Source organism: Rana temporaria, chromosome 4, assembly GCF_905171775.1.
Source record: "Rana temporaria chromosome 4, aRanTem1.1, whole genome shotgun sequence".
NCBI classification, from domain to species: domain Eukaryota; kingdom Metazoa; phylum Chordata; class Amphibia; order Anura; family Ranidae; genus Rana; species Rana temporaria.
This window is the reverse complement of record NC_053492.1, coordinates 449,294,856-449,315,797: the sequence shown is the minus strand read 5'-3', so window position 1 is coordinate 449,315,797 and position 20,942 is coordinate 449,294,856. Positions and strand designations below refer to the sequence as shown.

General features: G+C 42.4%; 1 protein-coding gene across 2 annotated transcripts in view; it reads left to right on the top strand.

Annotated features, from left to right (window-relative positions):
* SRBD1 (S1 RNA binding domain 1) overlaps positions 1-20,942 on the top strand; it is a 259,670-nt gene that overhangs the window by 128,058 nt on the left and 110,670 nt on the right. For both annotated transcript variants that reach the window (XM_040351557.1, XM_040351556.1), the window contains exons 16-17: positions 2,425-2,516; positions 19,254-19,336. In XM_040351557.1, the coding sequence (XP_040207491.1) occupies positions 2,425-2,516; positions 19,254-19,336 (175 nt within the window). The remainder of the gene's footprint in view (positions 1-2,424; positions 2,517-19,253; positions 19,337-20,942) is intronic.

Genomic DNA, 20,942 nt, shown 5'->3' with positions numbered 1-20,942 from the left:
AGCTAGCACCCTTGCGCGTCCACGATGCCGATTTTTAAAGAGGACGTATTTATACGCCTTTCTGTTGACGTATTTAGTCGTGTGGTGGTCGGCAAGCGGTTAAAGGGGTTGTAAAGGTTTTTTTTTTTTTTTTTTCTAAATAGGTCCTTTTAAGCTAGTGCATTGTTGGTTCACTTACCTTTTCCTTCAATTCCACTTCTAAATGTTTTTTTTCTTTGTCTGATTTTCTCACTTCCTGTTCCTCCTCAGTAAGCTTGCCCCCATCATCCGAGCTGTTCTGGCTGGGGATTAGTCAGCGTGCTCGCCCCCCTCCCTTAATCCCCAGCCAGAACAGCTCGGATGATGGAGGCAAGCTTACTTTGGAGAAATTCAGAAAAAGGGAAAAAAAAAAAACATTTAGAAGGCAAATCGAAGGAAAGGGTAAGTGTACCAACAATGCACTAGCTTAAAGGGACCTATTTAGAAAATAAAAAACAAACCTTTACAACCCCTTTAAGTTTCAGGAGGTTAAAGGGGGATTCTAAGGTCACTGAAACGATGTGTGTATAGCATTTGAGAAGTAGATGAAATGCCCTCTGATATGATGGTTATATTATATGTATGGGGGGGGGGGGGGGGGAAAAACATTACCCTGGGACAAGAGTCTTGTATTCTTCTTAAATCTTGGTGTGATTTGTATATTTATTCCAGATCTGCGCAGTAATGCAGTGTGAGACGTTCCCTCTGTGTAGGATCTTCCTGTAATAAAGACCGCTTACTGCTGCTCTCTCTCCTTATGCAGGGGGACTGGTCTTGTCTCCACCCCCTCCTGTAGTTTCTTGCAGGCAGTTCTAATGGGTGGTGCTTCTGGGCCCCTCCCACAGCTCTGCTGTCTGCCCAGGCTATGTACAGCACAGTGAAGATGTGACTGCTACTTTGTAAAGGGTAATATTTGATGCATACAAAATTGATCTGTATCCTGTGTGAATATTGGAAGATGCATTTAAATGAGTTTTTGTGCCGGAGTTCGGCTTTAAAACGGTAGTAAAAAAAATGAAATAATCCCATGCAGGGCAATGTCATAATATGCAAGTATGCGTCGCATACTAACACACATTATGAGAGGCTTACCTTAGAACAAAGTCCTTCAGCGCTGCACTGTCACCATGGAGAAGGCTTCCATCTTCCCCCGGTTCTTCCTTACAGGTTTCATTCTCTGGCTACATGAGTGGCCGGGGGCGCCATGATGTCACTCCTGCGTATTTGCGCGGTATCTGCCGATTATGGCGCAGACTCTGAAGGTTCAGCACTGTATGCCAGACCCTCAGGCGCCGATGACGTCACTAGCGGCCTACACTCTGAATATCTCCTAGACGGTGCTTGGGTTCCTCTGTCTGCTGCCACCCTTATGAGGTTCCCACTTTCCCTGATGGATTATTGTATTTTGTCTTATGGAGAATGGAGACAGAGGGAGCTTCAACACACAGTGGTGGGCAGGAACAGAGTCGGCCGATCTAACTGTTAAAATTTCGTAAACATACACTATAAGATGCTGACCTGAAATTATATAGATAGGCAACGCCTATCCTCATATTGATTAGTGGTTCCAAATTAATAACTACTGCAGTAGAGAACAGACACAAAAGATACACTCTGCATCTTTCCAAATAACTGTTCTGCTTTATTATGACACAATTGAAGGTTTTTATACACATGATTACTGTATGTAGATATCACATTAATATTACAATTTTACTTTTATGGTAACAAGGGGCGTAACATAGGCAGGCTAATTCTAATCAGGACTCGAAAGAATGCAAACATGTAATGAAAACATTATTGGTGCCGTGAGTGCAGTGTGAAATACGTACAAAATGGAATACAATTATATACAGAACTTACAAATTTCCTTTACAGATACCATGGGGTTGTCTCAACCCACCTTGCTCCAACCTAACCGTAAGGCTTCATTTCCACTAGCGTTTTTACAGCCACTTGTGTTAGCCTTTTTTACAGCTTAAAAACGCCTGTCCATGTTTACTTTGTAAAAATAAAAATACATTTTTTTTTTGTGAGGTGGAGCTCAAAAACGCAGCGGTAGCGTTTTTGTGCGTTTTTTAATGTCTGGCGTTTTACAGCTCTATTGCATGAGCCACAGAACGCCCTGGTCCCGCGTTTTTTTTTTTACAGCTCAAAAATGCCTATGCCATTTGCAGCTCAAAAACGCCTATGTGGGCATGATGCCATAGAATAACATGGACAGGTGTTTTTAAGCTGTAAAAAACGCTCAGAAAAGTGGCTGTATAAACGCCAGTGGAAATGAAGCCTAAATATTGCTTTCACATGGACTGACCATTTAAGGGTTGCTCTGTCTGTGGCCAAGCTTTGTCTACAAAAGATTTCCTTTCAGTATAAATAATGTCTTCTGATTTTTTGTTTTTGCAGCATTACAAATGAAGCTGGTGCATCCATCTATAGTGTTAGTCCAGATGCTGCCAAAGAGATGCCAGACCTAGATCCCAATCTGAGGAGTGCAGGTATGGTTTCTTACTCTCCTAGAACTTGACTTCTTTTATATGTAAGTGGCAATGCTTTTAAACATATATATTTTTAATTTTTTGCTAAACAAATGAAAAAAGACTGATTGTTTTGAAAAAAAAAAAATCTGAAATTCTCTTACAAAATTAATAAGTAACAGGTCATAGCCAACAGGTAATTTTTCTCTTTCACTGATGTGCGCTGATGAGTCTGCACTGATAGGTGGCACTGATGGGCTGCACTGAGGCGGCACTGCTACGTGGCATTGATAGGCTGCACTGATTGACACTGGGTGGCACTGATGGGCACTGAGAGATGACACTGATAGGCACCGATTGGCATCACAGGTGGAAATCACTGGGGGCACTGGCAGGCATCGCTGATGGGGCTGCACTGATAATAAATGTACTGATTATCGGCGCAGACCCCATCCCCCTGTCAGAAGAGCCGCTTATGTCCTCTAATCACACCCTGTCAGCGTGAGTAGAGGAATGCCGATAACCGTCACTTCCTATTTACACTGTGATCAGCTGTGATTGGACACAGCTAATCGCATGGTAAAAGAGCCTACGGTATAGGCTCTTAAACGTAATCGGAGATGCGGTGTGTCCAGGCACCACACCACAACATATTACGTCGCATATTTCGGAGGTTTGTATGGTTGGTTTCCAACACAGACAGTACTGCACCAGTTTTTTATTACCTATTCAGTTTGTTCTTTGTTCTCATATTTTAACCATTAAGTTTTATTACCTATTCAGTTTGTTCTTTGTTCTCATATTACGTCGCATACTAGCACATTATGAAATATTTACATTTAAAACGAAGCCCTCCAGCGTTGCGCTGTCACTGCTGACAGGGGCTTCCATCTCATCTCGCATACTAGCACATTATGAAATATTTACATTTAAAACGAAGCCCTCCAGCGTTGCGCTGTCACCGCTGACAGGGGCTTCCATCTCCTCCCCCGGTCTTCCTTCCGGGTTCGATTTGCTGCAACACAGAGCTGTAAAGGGATGTCACAGGTATACCATCCCTTCAGAGTGTATACGCCCCGTGAAGTCACTGGCTGCATGAGGTGGGGATATGTCCTAAACAATGCAATTTTAGGAGATATTTACTATACCTACAGGTAAGCCTCATTATAGGCTTACCTGCAGGCACAAGTAGTTAAAGACTTTACTACCACTTTAAAGCACAGTAAACAAATGTTTTTATGGTTTGTGTGTTATCACACCTTTTTCCTGCCTAGGCCTATTTCTAAAATGTGTTGCTTACAAGTTAAAATTCCTATTCTTTGCTGGAAAATTACTTTGAACCCCCAAACATTATATGTGTGTGTGTGTGTGTATGTATGTATGTGTGTGTATATATATATATGTGTGTGTGTGTGTGTGTGTGTGTGTGTATATATATATATATATATATATATATATATATATATATATATATATATATATATATACATACATAAAATAGCGATCGTTGCAAATTTTTTATGTCACACGGTATTTGCGCAGCGTTTTTTCAAACACAATACACTTTCATGAATAAAAAAAAAAAAAACGAGTAAAGTTAGCCCAATTTTTTGTATAATGTAAAAAATAATGTCACACCGAGTAAATAGATACCGAACATCATGCTCTGAAATTGTGCACACTCGTGGAATGGCGACATACTACAGTACTTTAAGATTTCCTTAGGTGTTGCTTCAAAAAAAATAATTAACGGCTACCAGAGTTAGAGGAGGTCTTTTGCTAGAATTATTATCTCACTCTGACGATCGCGGCAACACCCCCGGAGAAGACCCCCGGAGAGCGGAGAAGACCCCCGGAGAGCGGAAGAAGAAGCCCCCCCTGCTAATTGAGCTAATAACGAAGACAGGGGGGGCATCCGGAGCAGAATAATAAAATATTTTAAAAAGCCTTGTGTTGTGTGTTTATTAACTTTTACTTTTTGCCTACAGGTGAATGGATAGGGGTACGATTATTAAAGGGGACTCCCAGATTCCGATAAGCCTCCGCCCGCAGACCCCGACAACCAATGGCAAGGGTTGTCGGGAAGAGGTCCTGTCCTCATCAACATGGGGACAGGGTGCTCTGGGGTGGGGGGGCCCGTAGTGCGCCCCCCTGCCCCAGAGCACCCAACCCCCCCATGTTGAGGGCATGCGGCCTGGCACGGCTCAGGAGGGGGGGGGCGCTCGCTCGTCCCCACTCCCATTCCTGACCGGCCGGGTAGCGTGCTTTGGATACGGGTCTGGTATGGATTGTAGGGGGACCCCCTACGTCGATTTTTCGGCGTAGGGGGGGTCCCCTTACAACCCATACCAGACCTAAGGGCCTGGTATGCTCCTGGGGGGGAACCCATGCCGGTTTTGTTTGTTTTTACAAATTGCCGTGGAGTTCTCCCTCGGGAAAGCATACCAAATGCCGTCGCTGGAATGGGCTTTTACAAGGTGTGACTAGTTTACACTTTGTAGAACCAGCCCTAATTTTACACTTGCAAAATAACACTTACGGCGCAAAAAGGAAGCTGGAAAGCTTTGTGGATCGCCTTAAGTGCTAATTTGCATACTAGAAACGGCATTTCGACTCGAAATGCCCCCAGCGGCGGATGCGGTACTGCATCCTAAGATTCGGCAGTGTAATTCAATTACACATGCCGGATCTTCTGCCTAACTTTGGAAAAAGCCTTTTGAGGATCGTTTCCAAAGTTACACACAGACTGAACAGCACTTAAGTCGGAGTATCTCTTTTGTGGATCTGGCCCCAGGTGTCTAAAAGACCCCAAATCCCTACGTTGCACTAAAAAGTATTAAATCGACAAAATCTGCGTTTCTAAATACTGTAATTTTTTATTTAAGTAGGCGGCATTGGTAATCAAGTAAAGCGGAAGTGACGTTGTGACGTCACGTACAAGATTTTGCATCGAAGAAGCGGATTCCAACTTTGCTTGGGTCTCAGCCTAGGCGGTGGACGCGCTGCATCGTGTCTCCCGTTGGGACGGGAGGTCCGGGGAAGAGCGGCAGAAGGCGGCGGAGGAGGGGGGCTTTCTCTCTCGCTCCTTTAGTATAACAGCCGAGCGGCTTTTAGCGACATCGCTTGTCATCACTAAAAAAGCCAACCGCTGGCTCTAAAAATGGTATCGGGGTGATGTGTGCAGCTGCAGGCATCACCCCAGTATAACCCCTTCAAGCTGAGAACGCATATTTGCGTACGGTCGGCGTGAAGGGGTTAAAGCCCCTTCATCATTGTTTCTAAAAATGTCCTCTTGCGGGATGTAGGTGCTCCTGATTTCCAGGTTTAGTGGTATGCTTGAAATTGTATTAATTTTGTATTAAGAAAATTTGTCTTCATCACGGAAAGGCTGTCAAGTAGTCATGTCATGTAGATGGTTTCTTAGAAGCGCAGCACCTTTACATCACCCTTCTCTTTGCACACAGAGTGTAACAGACACGGCTTATTAGTTATTTATTTCAAGGTGGAAAGTTGGTGCAGATGAAAAGCCGGCAAGCCATTGAGAACACACATGAGGGCACGAGCCTGCTGCAGTTAGAGGGATGTGCTCCGTGCCACACACAATTACTCCCGCTGACATCCGGCGGTGTAATGTCTTGCGATGTGTTCTTGGGGGGGACGTCAGCACTTGTGACGATCGCACATATGGACGAGAGTGTCGGAATGTCAGCCTCAGCTAATTTATTAATTTGTTCATCGTTTGTAAAAGAGCACTATTGCCCTTTAGGTGGTCAAAAGCAGATGTGCTTTGGTGTCTGCTACATTTCTTACATGCTTCAATAGTCAGAAAATGTCACCTTACTTAAGAAGGTATTCATTCGTTTTAACCATTTAAAGCCCCCTTTGCTGAGTAGGGAAGTCGGCCTGTTCAGTCTTTTGAAATCTTATGAATATATGGTGCGGCGCTTATAAAATCAATGGGGCAGATTCACGTAGATGGGCGTAAATTAGGGCGGGCGTAACGTATTTGATTTACGTTACGCCACCTCAAGTTTTTGCGAGTTTTTACAAAGCACTTGCCTGTAAATTTGCGGCGGCGTAGCGTAAATCACCCGGCGGAATTCAAATTCGGCGGGTAGGGGGCGTGTTTAATTTAAATAAAGCGCGTCCCCGCGCCGAACGAACTGCGCATGCACCGTCCCTAAAATATCCCGGCGTGCATTGCTCTAAATGACGTCGCAAGGACGTCATTGGTTTTGACGTGGACGTAAATTACGCCCAGCACCATTCACGGACGACTTAGGCAAACGACAACATTTTTAAAATTTTCGACGCGGGAACGACGGCCATACTTTACATTGGCTGCGCCTCATAGACCCAGGGGCAACTTTACGCCGGGAAAAGCCTAACGTAAACATCGTAACTTTACTGCGTCGGCCGCGCGTACGTTCGGGAATTCGTGTATCTAGCTAATTTGCATACTCGACGGGGAAATCGACGGAGGCGCCACCTAGCGGGCAGAAAAAAAATTGCAGTTAAGATCCGACGGCGTAAGAGACTTGCGCCTGTCGGATCTATTGAATATCTATGCGTAGCTGATTCTAAGAATCAGTTGCAGAGATACAACGGCGTATTTGGAGATGCGCTGTCGTATCAATTTTGAGAATCTGGGCCAATGTGTCCATAAGAAGTCAATCCAAAGACAATGTTCGATACACTTCACATCAAAGGTGGTTAACAGAAGGTGAAAGAGGAGGAAACCATCTCCGGCACCCAATAACGCTGATCCTCCTTAGTGGCCCTTCATCACAAAGGTCAACTAAGCATTGGATAATAAAGAACATCCTTCAATCTCCGTACATCTCAATCAAGGCCAGCAAACAGAAACACAGGTGTAACTTCCCTGGTCTCGGCTTTCCCTCTCTCGATACTCCAATGACCACCATAGACAAAGAGATAGACTTCATGGTGCAGTATTTCAGAATACGTTTATTGTAATAAAAGGAGATAAACTCATGTGCTCCACATAAAAACACACTTTGTTAGATGTAACGCATGCCGTTCTTGAAAATACCGTGGTTATGGCACAGACGTACAGGTACGGCCATTTGCATGAAGTTGTTGTTATCCCTTTAAGCATGGCGTCCAAAAATGTGCTCAAGCTCAAAAAATAAGTGCCAGTTAAATTTTATTTTTTGCGCCCATTGGCTTCTGGGATCTGGCCAGTGACGAACCATACGTTTTATTTTTGTATCAGTCACGGCGCAGTGTAGAGGCTGAAAATAGAAGCCAGTCCTCTTAGCCACGGTCAGGTCAGGCCCCGGTGTTTTCTTTTTGGAGTTGTTTGGAAGTGGGATCAATTTTTCCAGTAATTACATACATGAAGCAAATAAATGTCGTGCTCTTTATTTAGTAAGATTTCCTTCACGCTTTCATACAATACTCTAGTTATGCCGGCCAGCTCAGCCTCACGACTGCCAAACCTGTTAAATGTTTGCCCTGGCGAGCTATCAGAGGGAGCAGAACAAGTCTCATCTAACTGCAGCCCAGTTCCGTGTCTGTCCTTACGTTGGCAGTGTACTTTATTCTGGCAACATCAGACTCTGATGGTACTAAAATGTTCAAACATGGCATGTTCCTAGTCCTAGTGGGCCAAGGCGATGAAATATATAAGATGACGAGCTGCCTGCCATAGCTTTGTTGTTATTTTGGAACCTTTTTTGAGCATCCTAAAAAACGACGGTATTAAGCACCGTTTGTATTTCATAATGACAGATGACGTAACCCTGTTAGAATTTTGAGAAAAACTAAATCCTCTCGCTGAAAAAACATTTTTATAAAAGGTGTTCACAGTTTTCCAGCCGCTGGGTACATACAGTATATTGTCAGAAGTATAGGGACACCTGCCTTTACACGCACATGAACTTTAATGGCATCCCAGTCTTCGTCCGTAGGAATCCAGTATTGAGTTGGCCCACCCTTTGCAGCTATAACAGCTTCAACTCTTCTGGGAAGGCCGTCCACAAGGATTAGGAGTGTGTTTTATGGGAATGTTTGATCATTCTTCCAGAAGCGCATTTGTGAGGTCAGTCACTGATGTTGGAGAGGAGACCTAGCTCGCAGTCTCCACGCTAATTCATCCCAAAGGTGTTCTATCTGGTTGAGGGCAGGCCAGTCAAGTTTCTCCAGCTCAAACATGCTCATTCACACTAGATCGCCAAAAGTATTCGCCCACCCCTCCAAATCTTTTGGTGGGGGGGGAATTATGTTGTTGGGTTGGTTTTCAGGGGTTGGGCTTGGCCCCTCAGTTCCAGTTAAGGAACTTTTAAGGCATCGGCATACCAAGACATATTGGACAATTTCATGCTCCCCACTTTGTGGGAACAGTTTGGGAAGGGCCCCTTCCTGTTCCAACATGACTGTGCACAAAGCAAGGTCTTTAAAGACATGGAGTGAGTATGTTTGGGTTGAAGGAACTTGACTGGCCTGCACAGAGTTATGACCTCAACCCAATAGAACACCTTTCGGGATGAATTGGAGCAGATGAGAAGGGCAGCCCATACAATCCTACAACATCGCTAGATCGGAGGGGGCTCAGGTAAGTATTGGGGGGTGAGGGGGGCTGCACACAGAAGGCTTTTATATCTTAAAGGGTCACTAAAGGATTTTTTTTTTTTTAGCTAAATAGCTTCCTTTACCTTACTGCAGTACTGGTTTCATGTCCTCATTGTTCGTTTTTGCTTTGAAGTAGTTGTAATTCTGCTGTGATCTCCACACTTCCTGGTTGCCTGTTTCCTTATAACCATCATACTGGGAGCTTTCTCACTGTGGTCTAAGCTGTCATTACTGTGTGTCTAAAACTCCTCAGAACCAATCAGATTCATTTTAAAAACAAAACACTGCCCTGGATTTGTTTGTTTTTGTTCTGTGAGTCTTCCCGACTCACCTCTCACCCGGAACTTCATGTATGTACCTTTAAAACCGAAAGTTAAACTAGAGGCACATTATATGATAGATTAAATTCTATTTTTAATCATTTTTTAAAATGAATCAGTTAACTTTTATGTCTCTATACCCAATAAACAGTAATTTCAGCAAAAAAAATGTTTTCCTTTAGTGACCCTTTAATGCATAGCATCACTTTAAAAAAGACCAAATGATCTAAACATGATAAAAACCATGAAACAATACAAATATGTTTGAAACCATTGCATATATTACAGAACATCTCGGCACAAGAGAATGCATTTCAACTTAAAAGGTTGTACATCTTCTCCAGCGGGTTTGTTCAGTGATGAGATCTATAACATATATATGAATGGCAAAAAGAAAACATAAATAAAATATATATCATTAACTCACAAAATAGGTTTCTTAAGAGCGGGGGTTCACCTGCAATTTTTTTTTAAAAGCCAGCAGCTACAAATACAGCAGCTGCTGACTTTTAAAACACTTATGTGCCGAGCGCTGCAGCTTCACTGCCCGGTTCCCTACTACGCAAGTCGCGCTGTGCAGTTCCACTGGTCCCCGTTGTGTTTTGGGAGCCAAGGGTGACGCGGAGGGGCCAGACTCCCGCGCGAGTCTGTACCCGGAAGTGGTGCAGATACCTGTTTTATACAGGTATCTGCACCCCCTCCCCTCTGAAAGGTGTCAAATGTGACACCGGAGGGGGGAGGGTTCCGAAAAGCGGAGGTTCACTTTTGGGTGAACCTCTGCTTTAACATGACATAGTTTAGGATGGGTGCATTCATCTAAACAAGAAACCACTTTTTTAAGGATGTACAATATATAAATAATTGTATCTCCTCTTATTATATTGTTCTATATAATTCCTGGTATCAAGGTAAAGTCCCATTCCGCATATTTATTTTTATCTTGATTGACAAAGTATAGTATATGCAAAAAAAGAAAACCGTGGTTTACAGAGCTTTAAATTCAGAACAATGACTCGCCACTTTCCTTCCAAAGGGGCCCATCCAAGGTTTTAGTCCAATCAGAGACAGTGAGTCTGAAAGGAAACGGCTTCTGCTTGGATTCTCTCTTTAGAAAACACATACTAAAGTAAAGCACGTTATCTTTGAAAGTGAACTTTCACTCGCCTTCGTGAATGAGCCAACTGAAAATTCACATTGCAAAAATATATGCACAATCGTGTTCAGAGAAAAAAAAAAAGGATTTTTGCTGACACATGATTGGATGATTAATGTCAGCATACCTTCACTGTATTCAGAGAAGAAAATTCAGTTTGTTTCATGCATAAGTTTTGCTGACTGCAACCATTCGATTTTATGTTTTTTTTTTTTTCACATTTACTCTTATAGTAAATCAGGGCTATAGTGCTTTGGGAATCCATGATACTGGTGTATTTAATGTTTATATATTATACAGGTAACAGAGAAGTTGGGGAAAAAAATAAAAAAGTAAAACTTATAAATGTAACAAATGCAAAACAGTTAAATAGTGGAACCTCGGATTGTGATTTCGGTTAATGCGCGTTTCGCAATACGAGCAATTTTTTTTTTACATCCCGACTCGGTTTGGGAATGTTGTCTCGCAAAACGAGCAGGATTCAGGCCTCTGCGGTGTGCAATACCGCATTTGGCCAGAGGTGGGGGGGCGCCGGTGACACTCGGAGCTGTTTGGAAATACTCAGTTCCCGAGTGTTTCCAAAGCCTTCTCGAGTGCAGCCTAGCGGTTTGAGTATTTCCAAGTCTCTCTGGTGCCCCCCCACCTCTGGCCACATGCGGTATGCCATAGAAGTCAATGTGGAATGAATTATCTTTGTTTCCACTGCCTTTCATGGGGAAACTCGCTTTGAAATGCGAATGCTTTGGATTACAAGCATTCTCCTGGCATGGATTATGCTTGTAATCCAAGGTTCCACTGTAATTCCTTTGATAATGCAAGAAAGGACCTCTATGGCAGGAATCCCCTCTGCTACATAATTGTTTTATGGCGGGGAGTCCAGAGAGCTTTCCCCAATGGCCACAGCTGCCGGTAGTGATCTTGTAAAAAAAAAAAAAAAAAACCTGGCAGGCTTGTTGTTTTGAAGTTGATCGATTGATCAACGGCAGTACAACCACCCTGCCCACAGAAGGATGGAAGCAGGAACTGGGCAAAATTTGATCGGTCTTTGGCTGGCTTAAGGAGACCAGCTGTGCCGAAATAAAAACTAGGGCACTCTGTTAGATGAGATTCTTGGATGGGAAAACACAGCCTGCAATAAAGCCGCCTTGCTGTGCGGTGGGTGATCTTTAAGAGGTTAATGCCGCTTTGACCAGGTGGCCACACTTGGTGAAAATCTGTGTCAGTCCCGGATGAACTGGCCAAAAATAAAAGCGTCCATGGACACACACAGCGCGGCTTGACCCTGCTAGATGTGGGTGCTGGCTTTCAAAATGCAAGAGCCTGCAGGAGAGATTGCTCCATCCATGAGATTCAGTGTGGATGGAAGGATCGTCTATAAGATTAGAAATCTGTTTGTATATGACCAGCCTTGGTCGTGAATGTCATCAGTAGCTTTGCCACTCAACCTTTTCATTTTGGCTTTAGTGGCCTTACAGGGTTAAATGGCTATGTTGAATAGAATGAGCTAGAAGTGCTCACATTTCCCAGCTCTCCGTCCAAACATGCTAATTTAACGTAATCTAAAGTCTTGTAGCACACACTAAATAAATTAATCTAACATCATCTTACATCTGGTAAAGGTTATGGCAATTCATATGTTCCCCATAGTTACAAGGCATTGACACACCGAGCAGTGAAAGGCCGTAGACTCCACAATAAAAGTGAGACTTGCTCATACAATAGGAGGAAAGTGTAAGTTGCTTATTTATTGATTTTTCCGAATATTCCACGTAGCTCCTAGTTATGGATTAGATTCATATACTGCGCATTGGGATTTGTTTAATGGAACACTTTATTAATCGTAGATTGCAATACATAACAAGAATTTTGTTTTAAATGGATTTAAAAAAAAAAAACGGACCACATACAGGAAATCTGTGAATTCAATAATGATTGTAGGCAACAAATAAAGACAATCTGTGAACTGCTAATCCAGAAACACATTCTGAGTGTTTTAGTGTCTAAGCTGAGGTTTATGTAACCGTCAAAAAAGCGCGAATCGTCTTTTACCAACAAGGAATCAGCTAAAGCAGCCCAAAGGCGAATAGAACTTCCCCTTTAGAGTGCCGTTGTACGTCACTGCGCTTTGTTCATAATTTTTGAAAAACAATGGTGTGTGGGCAACGTCGTCTTTAATGATGAAGTTGGAAAAACTTCATTTTTTGGACATGCTGAAAAACAACGTTTTCTTTCATGCCGAAAAATGATCGTGTGTACGTGGCATAAGACTCGCTCCCTTTTGTGTAAAAGAAGGACCTTCCACGCTATGGTCTGTAGAATATGAATGAATGAAGCTGCTAGCAAAATTCTCAGGTAAAAAGTATAAACGTATAGGAACACAAACGTGCAGCACTGCTGTGACCCTAAATTTCTATATTTAAAGTGACTTAGTTACAATGAATAAACCACAATTAACCATTAACCAGTTCGGCTCCAGGGCATTTTCTTTTCGAATACATGTAAAAATCCTAATTTTTGGCAATAAAATTATTTAAACCCCCAGAACATTTTATATATTTTTTGAAAGCGGAGGCCCTGTAGATTAAAAGGTGATGGTGGCAAATTTTTGTTTCAGGTGATACTTGCGCAACTGTTTATTAAATGCTAATTTTCAGGAAGAAATGTAATAAAATAAATTTTAGTGCAAAACCATAGCATATTATACACATTTTTGGTTAAAATATAAAATATGAGGTTGCATTGAGTAAATAGATACCAAACATTTCATGTCTTATATTTGTGTGCATCCGCAATATCGCCAAAAACCTTGGTGGCCAAGAATCACCATAAGTGGCACTTTAAAAGCCTTTAATAAGGCTCCATTCACATTGTAATGCCGCGTACGCGGCGTATTTTGCCGCGATTAGTTTACTTCTTTTTTTTTTTCACAAAGAATTTACATTGATGTCTATGGCCGAACGCCAATGCCACCTGAAAAAAAGGGTCCGGGACTTGTTTTCAGGCGGCAGGCGTACGGCGTTTGAGATGTGAACCATCTCATAGACATCAATGGAAATTCTCCCCCCCAGCGGCACGAGCGTCGCGCTTCAGGCGTTTTGTCGCCTAGGTGTGAATGCAGCCTTAAGCTAGAGAGGACAACTTTCTGCATAAAAAACAATCCGTTTCTAACCTCAGCTTGTTCAATTAAGATTTGGCAATAAAACCTGGAAGCTGATTGGTTTCTATGCAGAATTGTGACTAATGTTGCCCTCTCTAGCTTTAGTAAATAAACCCCAGTGTGTTAAACAAAAGTGAAAAAAAAATGTTAAAAAAAAAAACTTTTCCTTTTTTTTTTGTACTGTCACCAGTTGGTGTCCCTGATCACCGCCACACCAGTTATATGACGATGCTGTGCTGCACTGGTGATAGTAAAACAAATAAAAATTTGTATTTTTGTATTTAATTTCTTAATTTTCCCCCAAAAAAATAAAAAAATTACAACTTAAGAAAACTTGCGTGCCTCTTACTAAATACCTTGGACTGCCTATTTTCCAAAAAGGGGTTATTTGGTGGTATATGTACTGTCCTGACATTTTCGGCCCTCTGGAAGGTCATCAGCCCATCAGGATTGATACGTTTTCAGATATATTTCCCTTCGTTTGTGGACTCTGGAACTTTCCTACAGACTAAATAATTTAATTTACACTGATTTGGGTTATTTTCAGAAATGTAGCAGAATACACAATGACCTAAATTTTATGAACAATTCTTAATTTGAATTTTTTTATAACCTAAACCAAGAAATAACCACTCCCCCCCCCCCCCCCAAATTTTCTATCTTTTATCGTTTATTTGTTTATTTAGCAAAAAGTAAACAATCCAGCGGTGATTGAATGCTACCAAAAGAAAGCTCTAGTTGCGTGAACAAAATGATAAAAAAAAAAATAGGGTACAGTGTTGCATGACTGCGCAATTGTCATTCAAAGTGTGACAGCGCTGAAAGCAGTGGTTAATTTATCTTTTACTGCAATGATCTTGTTGAATATATGGAGGGAACACAAGGGGATCATGTGACCATTCTATTGCGTTTCAGAAAAGGCTTGCCAGACGCCAGAGCTTGGATTGGTGCACACTGGCTGTCCCAGAGTTGTTTTTCCTGAGAACCGCTGACCTTAAATGATAGCTTCCCTTTAAAGATAATAAAGTAGTAGACGAAACCCTCTAACCTCAGGGCTGTGAGGATAAATATTAAATACTACCCATGTCGAGAACATCTGCAAATGCAATTCTAAAACTTGCAATGATGTGTGTTTTACAATAGAAGGCAATTGTTAATGTTTCTAAATATAAATGGCTATAACCTACATCCTTTCTTGTTTTCCCATTGGCTAGGAAGGCGTATGAAACTCAAAAAAAGTAAAAAGATGTTCCAAATCACTGGAAAACCAATTATTTTTACATTTCTGTATTTCACTAACTTGTATATTCTGTCGGTGGATCTGAAACTTTATAATAAAGATGAAAACGGGGCATTATTTAACCACTTAAACCTCGGACCATTTTGCAGCTAAAGGACCAGGCCATTTTTGCAAATTCGGCACTGCGTCGCTTTAACTGACAATTGCGCAGTCGTGCGACGTGGCTCCCAAACAAAATTGGCGTCCTTTTTTTCCTACAAATAGAGCTTTCTTTTGGTGGTATTTGATCACCTCTGCGGTTTTTATTTTTTGCGCTATAAACAAAAATAGAGCAACAATTTTGAAAAAAAAAAAAACAATATTTTTTTACTTTTTGCTATATTACCCCCCCCCAAAAAAAAAAAAAATACATATGTATGTATGTATGTATGTATGTATGTATGTATGTATGTATGTATGTGTTATTCCCCTCAGTTTAGGCCGATACGTATTCTTCTACATTTTTTTGGTAAAAAAATCGCAATAAGCGTTTGGTTTGCGCAAAAGTTATAGCGTTTACAAAATAGGGGATAGTTTTATGGCTTTTTTATTTTACTATTGATGGTGGCGAGTAGTGAATTTTTTCCGTGACTGCGACATTATGGCGGACAAATCGGACACTTTGACACATTTTTGGGACCGTTGTCATTTTCACAGCGACCAGTGCTATAAAAATGCACTGATTACTGTGAAAATTATACTGGCAGTGAAGGGGTTAACCACTAGGTGGCGCTGTAGGGGTTAAGTGTTTCCTGCATAGTGTTTCTTACTGTAGGGGGGGATGGGCTCTGTGTCACATGACACTGATCTCCGCTCTGAGTACATAGAGCCGAGGTCAGTGTCATTGTCACTAGTCAAAGTGTAAACAAGCATCTCCCCGCTCTATACCTCTGTGAGACGATCGCGGGGATCCCCGCAGTGATCGAGTCCACGGGACCCGCGGGGATGGCAGCAGGGTCGCAAGTGTGCCGCCGGCGGCGCGTGACCCCACAGACAGACAGGCATTTAAGGGGACGTACAGGTACGTTGAAATGCCTGTCCGTTCCATTCTGCCGACGTATATGTGCAGGGGTTGGTCCTTAAATGGTTAATGTTGAGCTACTGTTAGATATGTGTTTTTACAGTGCATTCAGAAAGTATTCACAGCGCCTCACTTGAATCAAATTCATTGTTTTCCTCAAAATTATACAAACAATACCCCATAATGACAATGTAAAAGAAGTTTGAAAAAAAAAATCTTTGCAAATTTATTAAAAATCCCATATACATAAGTATCAAAGCCTTTGCTCAATACTTTGGTGGAGCGCCTTTGGCACCAATTACAGCCTCAAGTCTTTTTAAATATAATACTACAGGCTTGGCACACCTAGTTTTGGGAAGTTTCTCCCATTCTTCTTTGCAGAACCTCTCAAGCTTCGTCAGGTTGGATGGAAAGCGTCGGCGCACAGCCATTTTTAGATTTCTCCAGAGATGTTTTATCGGGTTCAAGTCTGGGCTCTGGCTGGGCCACTCAAGGATATTCGCAGAGCTGACCTGTAGCCACTCCGTTGTTATCTTTGCTGTGTGCTTAGGGTCGTTGTCCTGTTGGAAGATGAACCTCCACCCCAGTCTGAGGTCCAGAGCGCTCTGGAGCATGTTTTTGTTATCAAGGATGTCTCTGTACATTGCTGCATTCAACTTTCCCTCGATCCTGACTAGTATCTCAGTTCCTGCTTCTGAATAACATCCCCACAGCATGATGCTGCCACCACCATGCTTCACTGTAGGGATAGTATTAGCCAGGTGATGAGCGGTGTTTGATTTCCTTCAAACATGACGTTTGCCATTCAGGCCAAAGAGTTCAATCTTTGTTTCATCAGACCAGATGATTTTGTTTGTTTTGGTCTGAGATTCCTTCAGGTGCCTTTTGGCAAACCCCAGGTGGGCTGTCATGTGCCTTTTACTGAGGAGTGGCTTCTGTCAGGCCACTCTATCATACACACCTGTTTTGGTGGAGTGCTGCAGAGATAGAACCTTCCAGAAGAACAACTCTCTCCACAAAGAAACTCTCTGGAGCTCTGTCAGAGTGACCATCAGGTTCTTGGTCACCTCCCTGACTAAGGCCCTTCTCCCCCGATCGCTCAGTTTGGCTGGGCAGCCATCTATAGGAAGAGTCCTGGTGGTTCCAAACGTCTTCCATTTATGGATGATGGAGGACACTGAGCTCATTGGGACGTTCAGAGCTGCAGACATTTTTCTGTACCCTTCCCGAGGTCTGTACTTTGATACAATCCTGTGTCGGAGGTATACAGATAATTCCTTGGACTTCATCTCTTTATGCTCTGACATGCACTGTTAACTGTGGGACCCTCTTATAGACAGGTGTGTGCTTTTCCAGATCATGTCCAATCAACTGAATTTACCACAGGTGGACTCCAATCAAGTTGTACTCCTAAAGACACCTAATGGCACCCCCAGAGTTGAAAAAAGGCTGGTGTAGCAGTTTCCAGATCAGTTTATCCAAAAAAGTAGAATACTTGCAAGCAAAGGTTTAAATTCAAGCATTAAAACCGCTGCCCCTCCGAGCCAGCGTAATGATCTCAGTGTAGCTCCGTTCTTACGTGTTTCGTCCTACAGAACATCTGTATGGGGATGTCAGAGACTTGTTAGCGATTTATAAAAACAAACAAATGTTCTTAAAACAAAATGTTCTAATGCAGTTTTATTAGTTTATGGCCAGCCTATCCTTACCAGGTATTTCTTACCTCTCACACAACTCAAAAAACCTACCCCTACCAACAATGCCTTTTTCTGTGTTTATAGAACAGTAGCCTCAAAATGGCAGCTCCACCCACTGATAACCCATGATGGGACACTGTTACAGGGTTCAAGCTGTTAATGGGGAGGCTGAATATAACAAGTTGATCAATCGATCAACTTGGGTACAACCAGCCTGCTGGATTTTCCTGCGATTATCGCTAACGGCTGCTATAGCCCCTAGCGATAATCACTGTCTTCCCCTGCACCCCCTGTCGAGAGAAGACAATTGCACTGTCTGTGTTGATGGGGGAATCATGCACATTTTTTTTCTTACAGCCTGTGGTTGCAGGAAAGTAATTTGCACTGTGTATAGCCTACCTTACTCCCACTGATGCCAATGATGGGACAATATTCCTTCCACTAACACAAATGGTTGGACATTATTCCAGACTATGGACCTATCCTAGGCAAAGCCACTGGCGAGAGCTCAAGGATTGTTTTTTTAATGATAAAAATTTGAACTTTTATAAAATAATACTGTTACTGTATATTGTGTCAGATCGGCAATTTATTTTTGCAGACCTGTAACGTTACTAAAATGTCTACTTGGTGGACAGAGATGTAACGTCTATCAAAACATATACCGTATATACTCCAGTATAAGCCGACCTGAATACAAGCCGAGGCACCTAATTTTACCACAAAAAAATGGGAAAACGTATCGAGTATAAGCCTAGGGTGTCCATCTGCATGCCTCACTGTGTCCATGTCAATGCCTCACTGTGTCCATGTCCATGCCTCACTGTGCCCATGTCCATGCCTCACTGTGCCCATGCCTCACTGTGTCCATGACTAGACTGATGTTTAACATGGGAGTCTATGGAAGGGGTGCCCGGCTTTGAAAAATCGGTGCTCCCCGGCCGTAGGTCCCCCGGACAACAAACTTGTAGAGGAAAAGTGGGGCTACATGTGTGCCAAGTTTGGGGTTCAGGGCACCTACGGCCGGCTAGTACCGGGTCCCCAAAGTCCGGGAGGATCGGGCGCAAAAAGGTAACTCGAGTATAAGCCGAGGGGGGCATTTTCAACACAAAAAAATGTGCTGAAAAACTCGGCTTATACTCGAGTATATACGGTATATGTCTCATTGTGGGATGTTTTATTGAAAAGGAGGATGGGAAACATAGGGTGTTCTTCCTTCACAGCCGATTTAGCCATTATATTTCCACCCCAGATCGGAAAGTGAAAGGAAACGCCAAATGGAAACACTTTCCACTTTCTCTATATTGTAAAACATTTCAGAGTTTTTTTTCTTTAAAACCCCCCCCCCCCCCCCCAAAAAAAAAAAAAAAAATCCTATTGCTCAGTAAGGAGGGGGAATCCCGAGCTTTAATGTGCTTTGCATGCCCTCTATAGTGAAGACATGAATCCGTCTGAGCTTGGGAATCACAAACTGCTGTAATTACACAGTACTGACTTTCACAGAAAACCACATTTGTTTGCCTATTCTGTTTTTCAGTTTCCATAGCGAGACGGGTACAAGATCCATTAGCTGAGCTGGTGAAAATTGAGCCTAAACACATTGGCGTCGGGATGTACCAGGTAAGGCTATGCTGACTCTTTCATCCTTGTTTGCCTTCGTATTCAAGCTGATAGAAAAATATTATATATATATATATATATATATATATATATATATATATATATATATATATATATATATATATATTTGTGTGTGTCCCTATGATTTTCCTTTTTATGATTTTTTTTTTTTTTTTTTTAATTTGATGAAACTTTGTTCGTGTGTGTGTATATAGAGACACACAGTACAGTCTCAGTCGAGTTACAGACATGTCAGCATCATAGCATAATTAACCTGCCCAGGCTTTTTCTGTCACTTTGTGTTTACAAGTTTAAATCAGTATTTATTTCTTACAACCCCAAAACATCATACATTTTTTCTTTATCAGAGACCCTAGGGAATAAAATGGCGATTGTTGCGATTTTTCACATTGTATTTGTGCAGAGGCTTTTCAAACACCATTTTTGGGGGGGGAATGAAAAAAAAATATCTACCTCAATTTTTTTGTGTAATATGAAAGATGTTGCGCGAGTAAATAGACCTAACATGTCACGCTTTATTATTGCGCACGCTTGTGGAATGGTGACAAACTATGGAACTTAAAAATCTCCATAGGGGGCATTTTGAACGCCTTTACAGGTTATATGTTTAGAGTTACAGAGGAGCACTAGAATTAATGCTCTTGCTCAAATGTTCATGGTGATACCTCACGTGTGGTGCGCATACTGTTTAAATATGCGTGCGTCTCTCTCACCCTTTCTCCCGCTCCCCTCCCGCTCTCCATTCCCTCCTCTCTATCCCTATCTCTCCCATCTCTCTCTCCCTTCTCTCTCTCCCTTCTCTCTCTCTCTCTCTCTCTCTCTCTCTCTCTCTCTCTCTCTCTCTCTCCCTTCTCTCTCTCTCTCTCTCTCTCTCTCTCTCTCTCTTTCCCCCCTCTCTCTCTCTCTCTTTCCCCCCTCTATCTCTCTCTCTTTCCCCCCTCTCTCTCTCCTCTCTCTCTCTCTCTCTTCCCCCTCTCTCTCTCTCTCTCTCTCTCTCTCTCTCTCTCTCTCTCCTCTCTCCTCTCTCCTCTCTCCTCTCTCCTCTCTCCTCTCTCCTCTCTCCTCTCTCCTCTCTCCCTCCTTTTGCCTCCCTCCCTTCTCCCCCTCTTCCCCCCCTTTGCCTCCCTCCCAGTAAAATGTAGAGGCTTATCTGCTGACAGCCCAAAGATTTACTGCTGCTCAGGGGCTCTGGCTTTCAGCTAAATGGCGGTTTACAGCAAGAAGTAACAGGAACAATGCTTAAGGGCAATTTACAGCACACACTCATTTCGAATTGTTATGGGTAAAGTTTACTGTAAGAAAAAACCTTTACACGAATCCCCCAACTTTTAAGATGGATGGGGGAGAAAATAAAGTTTGGCTTTAATTGTACCTCATTAAGACAAAAAATAAAACTAAATTCAGTAATTTATTATGAAGATTAAGTGCTGGTTCACACTGGTGCGATTTCTGATGCGACTTGAGTCGAACAGAATAAAAAGGGAAATCTGAGGTTTTTTTGAATGGTGCCACTTCACATTATTTTGACTCTGTGTTGCGATTTTGGAAAAGGTTCCTGTGCTAATTTGGTGTGATTTCAGTTGTA